General features: G+C 51.2%; 1 protein-coding gene across 1 annotated transcript; it reads left to right on the forward strand.

Moving 5' to 3' along the window:
• Positions 1–308: 308 nt before the first annotated feature.
• LOC138284875 (forkhead box protein D5-B-like) lies at positions 309–2,084 on the forward strand. Its single transcript, XM_069224138.1, has one exon. It carries the CDS (start codon positions 499–501, stop codon positions 1,405–1,407), a length of 909 nt encoding a protein of 302 aa, XP_069080239.1. The 5' UTR covers positions 309–498; the 3' UTR covers positions 1,408–2,084.
• Positions 2,085–9,488: the final 7,404 nt, after the last annotated feature.

The following is a 9,488-nucleotide window of genomic DNA, read 5'->3' on the forward strand; positions in this document are numbered from 1 at the left end:
AAGCAAGACTATTTGCGTAGCTATCAGGGTGCATTTCTGTCCATGGATATTTCTCTACCTATTTATTTATCTGCTTCTTTGCAGCATGGCGCACCTTACATTTTCGAAATACAGTGTCCACACATCCCTTGTTAGTTTATGACCCTCCTGACTCCCTGCGACCTCACTCCGCCCCCAGGCTCCACAAACAGACAGCCCTGTGATTGGCCAGAGCTTACACACCTCGCCCCACCTAGCTGAGCATCTCCTTCGCCCCTCCCCTGTGAGAAATCAAATAAATAAGTGTCCGTGGTACAGACTTCAGGAACATTACACTAGTCTTCATCCGGCACGACAGGTGCGCCGGCAATAACTATCCCGCGGGGCCCGGAGCCACATTAAGTACAATCTCTTCAGCAGTGGCATCCCGAGAGAACCCCTACTACCAGATCCAGGAGCCTATAGCATCAGTCCCTGCTGGCAGTGCCAGCCCTTGCTGCCACCACTGCCACTCCAGCCATGAGCCTGCGCGCAGAGCCCGACTCCGCCGAGACTGGCCTGCAGGCCACCGACCCCGAGGAAGAGGAGGAGGAGATCGACATCCTGGGCGGCTGCGAGGCCGACGAGCCCCCCGGGCACCCCTACTTCCCGAATGGCCCTGCAGAGACCGAAAGCGACTGCTCGGAGGAGAGCGAGGGCAGCTTCAGCAGCGAGGCGCCGCAGCGCCCCCTGGCGGCCGGCCGCGCCTCCGTCAAGCCGCCCTTCTCCTACATCGCGCTCATCACCATGGCCATCCTGCAGAGCCCGCGCCGCCGCCTCACCCTGGGCGCCATCTGCGACTTCATCCGCCGCCGCTTCCCCTACTACCGCGAGCGCTTCCCGGCCTGGCAGAACTCCATCCGCCACAACCTCTCCCTCAACGACTGCTTCGTCAAGATCCCCCGCGAGCCGCGCGACCCGGGCAAGGGCAACTACTGGGCGCTGGACCCCGCCTCGGAGGGCATGTTCGACAACGGTAGCTTCCTGCGCCGCCGCAAGCGCTTCAAGCGCCGCCCGCACCCGCGGCCCGGCCTGCTGCTCTGCCCGCCGCTGCTGCAGTACTACCCGCCCGCCTGCTACGGGGCGCCGGCCCTGCCGCCCCTCCTGACGGCGCCCGCCTTCCCGGACGCGGCCGAGGGGCCCGCCCGGCAGGGGGCGCCGGAGAGCAGCGCGAGGCCCCGCAGCTCCTTCACCATTGACAGTATCATAGGCAAGGCCGGGCCGGCGGAAGCGGCCCTCCCTCCGGCCTGGGACTACTACCAGCTGCTGCGGGGCTGCGCCCCCGGACTGGACCCCGCCGCCCTCGGGGGGCAGTGGTGGCCCAGCAAAGGCGCAGTGAGCGGGGCGCTTCTGGGGTACCCCCTGCTTCCCGCGGGCGGGATGCGCTGATGAGGGGGCAAACGTTTCACAGGTGGTGCTCACGTAGGCTACGAACTAAACCGCTGGCCTGATGGTCAAGTCGCGGGTCCTGAACTGAAATCAACTGACCAAAGGAAGAGGTGTCGGGACTAATAAACACAGGCATAAGCCGAAGCCAGGGGGCCCGAATATTAGCCAAAGGTGTTGAACCCAAGGAGCTGGACTAGACCATCGCTTCTCCGCCGAAGGCTGCCTGCCGCCAGTGGACCTTATGTTGATTTTAAGGAGCCGGCAGAGTCTGTTAATGTGTTTTGTGATATATGTATGTTGTCATTTTGAGGACCGAGTGTTAATCAGGGCATGACCCCAGGGTACCGAGATCCAGGGAATAAAGGTAGCCTTAAGGCCCCCTGTGTGTGAAACGAGGTACCACGGCGGAGGGAATTCCGGACACTTGAAGCGCTTCCCTGCCCTCAGATATAAGCACCTCCATTGTCCAGGGAAGCTTTTCCCTCGACGTGTTATGTATTTGTGCGTTATGTGTCTGCTTTGACCTATGTTTTTGTATTCGTTTCAGAGCCGTAATATAAACAGAAAAAAATTTCATTTATCAAAATATTTATTTAAACCCTGTGGGTTTCCGAGTTGTTTGTTACAGTGTTAAAATACGAAAATGTCCACATAAACCTGTCCATACTACGTTGCTTGTCTTGATTTTTTCAGTTTAACAATTATTCGTTGCGACTGAAGGGCAAAAGTGTCGGGAACGTCCCTTACCATTGCCCAGAATATGGGAGTGCTCCTTTAGAATCTTTCAGGCATCTCTTTTGAGCGCCGTATTCGAGATTCACCGTCTCTAGTCTGTATGGGAACCTGGCGCCTAATCTGTTCTTGGGCAGCTAAGTAAGTTTCATGGCGGGGTGGAAGATTCTTTAATAAAAGTCTGCTATTTGACAGAAAAGGTCATACAAACGATCCGAAGTTCCTGGCGTCTAGAAAGCCAATTTGTGTTTTTACCGGCGTGAAAGAGGACAACGTTTTTGAAATTTCAAGATCATCTTCTGTGAGGCCTTCTACAGTAGTATAAACATGTCACGTGTCTGCATTGTTTACAAGAAGAACTGCCAGGAGTAGTTCTCGAATAAGAGGTGCTTTTTGTGTGCAATGTAATGAAATGATGGTGGGGTTATGGCGCACATGATGTGCAAGCCATCCACCAACCAAATTCTCATAGTCTGTTTCAGCAATGCTGTCTCCATCCAGGTACATAATACATTGCCAGAACACATCGAAACGACCTCACAGCCTAACCAGCTTAGCGTGGGTAGAAGAACACAATTATCCTCCTTCTTGGGAAGAGTTTGTGGAAGTAACAGCAAAAAAGCATAAGAGCAATGTTACAATGACACTAGGGCGGCAGAGGTTGGCGGTTGGAGTTCACATACTGAGCTTGAGAGTTTCTCGCTCTCTCTCGCTGACACACAAACAGACTCTCTCTCTTTCGCTCTCTCTCTCTCTCCATCCGTTCAAAGCGCACTCTCTCTCTCTCTCTGTCTACCTCTTCGCAGGCTCTTTGAAGTGTCGTGCATCATATTCAGGGCCGCAGGAATTATGCTCCCTGTTTTGCGGTAGCAGTGTCTGCATAATTTTCAGATTTTAACAATTAATAGTTTCTAGATCAAACGGCTCAAACGTCACTAAAATGCCTTTCCCCCTGATGTTGAACAAAGTTTGACCGGTCACCCGTCTGTTGCCTATTGCTGTATTTGCCTGTTAAATCTGAAGGAAAGGGTTCAACCTTTGCGCAAACATTGTTAATGTGTAAAAATGGGCAAAACAAGGAACCAATACTATCACATAATATGCCGCATTATGTCGCATAATTTGTCTTTTCTTGCCGGATAATTTATTCCACCGTGCCCCATAATTTGGTCCTTCACTATCGCATAATTCAAATGTCCCAGATCATAACCATAACCACGTTAGGCATTGCCGGACATGTTCGTGAACACGCACAACCACTGCTGTACTGAGTCGTACACCTCAGGATCATGGACATTGAGTGTAACATTGGTCAGTGCGGATAATCAAAATGGAGAGTTATTTCATTTTACCCGAGCCCAGCTGGTGTAGTGTCCTGCTAAAACGGTGAAATGTAACGCACCGTTAATTAGATGTGTCTGCCTCTGCCCTGTCCATCATAGAAGAATAACTTGCTGGGTGGCGCATCATACCGCACGCCTTGCTTTACGCATTACAGAGTAGGCGTGACTATTAGCAGATTTAAAGTAAATATCGGAACTGTGAAAGGTACCTGTAGTTTTAATGTGATCGTAAACCGTTCTGCAGAGTTGAGGCGCCAAAATAAAACGGCACCAGGCGGTTTCGGGTTCTACACCACCCTAGAGAGGAAACCAGGTTTACATCCTCTTGCAGCCGGCATCGTTCCGCCTCAGTTCACATAACCCGTCTTCTCGATGTAGGCTCCGTGTAGTGCTCAGAAAGTCGGGATCGACCCTTGTCTGAATAATACATTTCATTATACGTTTGGCGGCATGTGCAAAACCCCTTGAGTTCCGTTAATTCCCCCGGCGTTTCTGAACAAAATATGGGCGAATGCACTGGGGCTACACGCTTTAGATGCGTCATTTTGCCGCTGGGATAACCACGAAAAGCGCAGAGCCATAAACACCTCTTCAAATTGAAGCTGCTTCCGTTTCGTGTTTATTTGAGACGTTTGAACCCTTCTTCGTGTTTTTTCTTAGAGTTTGTTTCCTGTATCAACTGCATCCATTTGAGGAGTTGAATATTCGAACAAGTCCAATGTTGATGTTCACCATAACGTAGAACACTATTAAAGAATCTTCTCTATAGCGTGTGGTTGGGTAGTTTCAGAAAAATAAAAACGTGAAAGAGCGCGGGCTGGCCCTTCAAGGGGAAACTAAACATCAATAAAAGTAAGCAATTACGCGACTAGCTTTTTAATTTCGTCCCATACATTGTTTTGTGTTTTATTGCAGTAATTCAAATGTATGATTTTGAACTTGTATTGTTACAAAGTTTACAAAAAAAAGAAGCCGTTTCCAAAAGCCCGCTCTGGGAACAGAGACCCAGGACAATCTCGGGAACTGTAGGAGAAAACCACAGCTTGAGGTGGGAGAGTGACAGTCTCGCCCCCTAAGACTTTGAATAGGTGCATAGCCGAGGTGTCAGGGTCCCTTGTGCAATAAAAATTGCCCTCCCAGATGTATTAAAATACAGACAGAATTCACCCCGACGTCCCTGCACTGATGCCAGGTGCTCCCTCGCTTGCGACCCCGAGATCCCCTCCTCATTCTACCGCCCTTTCCTTGTGCACTACCTTTTCTCCACCCCTCTCTTTCAAACTCCCCTCCTTATCTCTACCCCTTTCTCTGTGTCAGCTGTCTCTCATTTTGGATGTATTTCCCTCCTCGCCCCCCACCCCAAACCTTATTTCTGGTCCCGTTCTTTTGATCTTTTCCTTGCCCTGCCCCTCTTGCTCTTTCTTGTCTCATTTCGCTTTCTGACTTATCTTTAACTCCTCCCTCTCCTCGCACAATCTAATTTATGTCTTTCACCCCATTCCTTTCTTTCATTTATTTCCTCTCTAGCCTCAATTTCGAGTTATTCTCTACTACCTATGTTCCGCCCTCCAAGAGCAAACACAGCCCCCCAGGTAGGCTCCATGTTTGAACATTCTGAGCTGGCAGTCTGTAAAATAGCTGCAGGCCGGGCCGGTACCACTGCACCGGCTGCACCACTGGTGGCTACGCCCCTGCCAGCGAGGGGTCCCGCCCGTATAGAGCAACGACCGATACACTGTCACGCGCACACGTCCTAGTGAGAAGGCGCAGCTCGGCACCTTTGGACTGTTCCATCTCCATCACTGGCCTTTGTTGACCCTTGACACGGGCACCTGCCCTGGGGATGTCACTGCACCAGCAATGAGGGCGAGCTCACCGTGGAAGTGCGGAGATGGCTTACACAACCGACCCGGAACTTCCTCTACCCACTCTCGGTGGAGAGGGTGCAAATACACACAGAGTAATCTTTTAGGCGAAAAGCGACACATTTAATAGAGCAAGTCTAGGTGACCCCGCCCCCCATGGATACCCATGTCTCAGAAGCCTAACTTCCGTGGAGTAATAAGAAGGGGATACAATCAAGGCGCAAGTCCCAGAAAAAACAAGAGAAGGGGGTGGGGGGACTAACCAAGTAGGCATTATGCTAGTTATATCATGCGTGTTATCACGGCTTGTAACATCGCACCTGGCATCACAGGAAGTAGCATCACAACCCGTGACTTCACAGTGAGTGACATTGGATCTTAAGACTTCACACACATGTTTAGCGAGTTTATCATGGGTACAACATGAGTGCTTTACAATATTTTGAAAATTACATTTATAGTCGGGGTTGTGCTAAAAAAGTGACGCAACTGTCACAAAATCTGGGCCTCAATTTATATGTTTAGGCCATATTTATTGCCAAGTGGTGCAGCAAATCGCCTTGCTGCACTGAGCTGCGTCACGGGGAAATGGCTGGAATACACCATGTTTATCCCACTATGCTTCATTCCTGTCCTTTCCCCAGCGCTGGTGCAGAATGGGCTGCCTAGTCCCAGTGCAGGCACCCTTGTATGATGGAGCAAAACAATCCCCTAAGGCTTTTCCCTCTTTCTATGTATGCTTATGCAGCACACATAGAGGAAAAAATGAGGAGAAAGAAAGATATTGCTTCTAGTTGGGCCTCACCTGGACAGGCACATTTTTTGAAGCATTCCCGGTCTACCACTTCTGGTAAATCAGGGAATGCATTGAAATTCATGGATGTTGCGTGGGAACACTCACACAACACACATGGAACGTCTTCCTGATGCAAAGTAAGGCAACACAACGATTTGCGCTGTGTTGCTTTACTCAAGATTTATCAAGCCACTCTGGGCTTTCGAAGTGGACTTGTGTGGCTTCATAAATCTCATTTTGGGCTGGCGTCACTCTTGAGAGAGACGCAAACATCGTCGTAACTATGCCCCTAAATTTATAAACTCGGCTAAAGATCACCAGAAGTAGACACCGAATGCCACAATCCACAATACTTACACCCAACCACAGAAGAGCATCTTCACCAAGATCCACACCAGACACCATCCACGACACTCACCATGGCACCCCCAAACACCCACGCTTCACAGTAAGGGAGCTAAGGACCATGGTGGACTAGATCCTAAAGGTCGAGCCACAACATTTCAGGGCTCAGTTGCAGCACACACCCATCACCAGGAAGATGGAGCTATGGCAGACAATAGTCAACAGGGTCAATGCAGTGGGACACAATCCACACACCAGGGACGACATCTGCAAGAGATGGAACAACCTGTGGGGGAAGGTCAGGGCCATGGCATCTAGGTACCACATTGCAGTCCAGAAGACTGGGGGAGGACCTCCACCAACACCACCCAACTTCACTGACTGGGAGGAAAAGATACTGGCCATCCTACACCCTGAGGGACTCACTGGACTCACTGGAGGAATGGACTCGGGTAAGTCGTCTACATTTACCCCATATCCATCACAGCTGTAATGCATTCACCACCCCCCCACCCCACCAACACCCACCAGAACCACTACCCCACCCAGCCCACAGGCACTGAATCCACTCCTACTGCATGCCCACAAAGCCACTAACAGGCCCACATCTCTCCCCCTGTGCACAGCCACCCACTCCTGCAAGGAAACACAATGGCCTATAACACCCACAATGCACCCCCACATCCTAAGCTAAAAGCAATGCTAACCCCACTAAAGCATCCTGCATGGCCCCAAAGTGTGTAAGCTGCACAAATCCACCCAGGTCCCTGCCCCCCATCTGACCATGATAATGTAACAGACATGTCCATTTCCCCCAACAGGTACCACCACCCATGCCCCCCTGACGGACAGGACAAGGTGTGGCAGTGTCCCCCAGTGAGACAGAGGCACCTCGCAGGACACTGGGGATGGAACCCTGGACACTGATGATCAGGCTAGCCCCTCACACAGTCCTGGACTTTTACCATCGAGCAGCCCCACCCAGGATACCACTGACTCCCCTACCACCCAGCCAATAACATCAGCCCAGGGCAACTGTCCCCACACCTGTGTAGCCAGGCCACAGACTGGTGGAATACAAGTACAGAGGCCACAGTCACCCCCTACCAACAGGCAGGAAGAGGATGGCCCCAGTACAGTGGTCCCACCAGACCTGTGCAGGGGACACAGGCACAGGGGGCTAGGCCCAGTGGGAGGGCATCAGTGGGCCAGGTGGGAGGCCACAGGATGGATGCTGCAGCCTAGGACGTGATCTCTGAGGTCCTGGGAGCCTACCACCATAATCAGGACAGATTGGCCCAGATAGTATGTACCCTAGAGCAGAGTCAGAGGATGCAGCAAGCACACCACCAAGAGGCCATGGAGCAGGGGAAACTGCACAATGCCACAATGGCCAGCAGAGCACTGCTGCAGCTTAAACCCCTCCATTCGGCCCATTCCCACAATGATACACAACATTTTTTTGTTAATTGTTGGAAAACTTTTGGCCGCAGTTTATTGAGGGATTGTTTACAGCATGTCTGCCCTTCTTTTATGAGGGCCATAAATCATTAAGGCGTATTGTTGTTAAGGGCAATAATTTGCTTAGCTTTGATACATTTGTGTCATAATTGTTTTGCATTTTAACAACTTTATACTTGACGATAATTATCTTGTTACATGCCGTTTGCTCTTTGCTTTTAATCAATCTCCCGTGTTGGTCTTCTGCTTTTATTCCTTTTTAAATAGGAGGGTACTTGTTTCTCTTTAGGCTTAGCTCGCGACCTTGTTTTTGTCCTTGTGTCCTGCTCTCTGGCGGACCGGGGCTGTGAGTGCAGTGTTTCCGAGTACCTCCCCTGACTGCCTTACCCTGCCGTGAGGCATCCCAAGGTAAGTAGCACTGCCACGCCGCTGCGTTGGGTCTGGCCTTTGTAGTTCTTTATCACTCCGTTAACCCAGCCTGCGACGCTCTGGGTGACTGGTGTTCCTGTTCGGTGTGGGTGGGTGTCGTCTGCTCCTTGGCTGCCCGGTCTCTTGTGAATGCTTTGCTCCGGGCAACTCCTTATCCTCCCACTTGTTGCCCTCAGGGTGTTTGTTGCTTTTTAAAAAAATGCAATCCCCCCATTGGGCCCTTTGCCCTGTCGTTGCCCCCCTTCCTTTTCGCTTCGGCCTAACGTCTAACTTACGATGCAACCGGAAAGGCTGGGGGGGGGGGTGTTTGCTTGTTTTGGGGCACTTCCGCCCCTTTGATCCCTTTGTTTCTTGCGCGCCAAACCCGGCACAGTTTTTTGCTTGGGGCCGCGGTGTGGTTTCCGCTCCGGCCTCCTCGAGCTCCCTGTAGTCGCGGGCCTTCGCTCCAAACCCCCCCAGACGGCCCATTCCCGCAATGATACACACATTTTTTTTGTTAATTGTTGGAAAACTTTAGGCCGCAGTTTATTGAGGGATTGTTTACAGCATGTCCGTCCTTCTTTTATGAGGGCCATAAATCATTAAGACGCTTTGTTGTTAAGGGCAATAATTTGCTTAGCTTTGATACATTTGTGTCATAATTGTTTTGCATTTTAACAACTTTATGCTTGACGATAATTATCTTGTTACATGCCGTTTGCTCTTTGCTTTCAATCAATCTCCTGTGTTGGTCTTCAGCCGTTATTACTTTTTAAGTAGGAGGGTGCCCGTTTCCCTTTAGGCTTAGCTCGCTACCTTGTTTTAGTCCTTGTGTCCCGCTCTCCCGCGGACCTGGGCTGCGAGTTCCGTGTTTCCGAGTACCTCCCCTGACTGCCTTATCCTGCCGTGAGGCATCCCAAGGTAAGTAGCCCTGCCACCCTGCTGCGTTGGGTGTGGCCTTTGTAGTTCTTTATCACTCCTTTCCGCCACGCCGCCCTTTGGGTTACCGCTCAAGGGCGGCTCCCCCATTCTGTCTGAGTTACTCGCAGCCGGCGAGCCGTAAGGCGGTCCACAGGTTACTCCAAAAAACCTCTGTCCCCTGTCGGGACAGGTGTACCCCGCCTGATGCGA

This window comes from Pleurodeles waltl, chromosome 1_1 (assembly GCF_031143425.1).
Source record: "Pleurodeles waltl isolate 20211129_DDA chromosome 1_1, aPleWal1.hap1.20221129, whole genome shotgun sequence".
Taxonomy (NCBI): Eukaryota; Metazoa; Chordata; class Amphibia; order Caudata; family Salamandridae; genus Pleurodeles; species Pleurodeles waltl.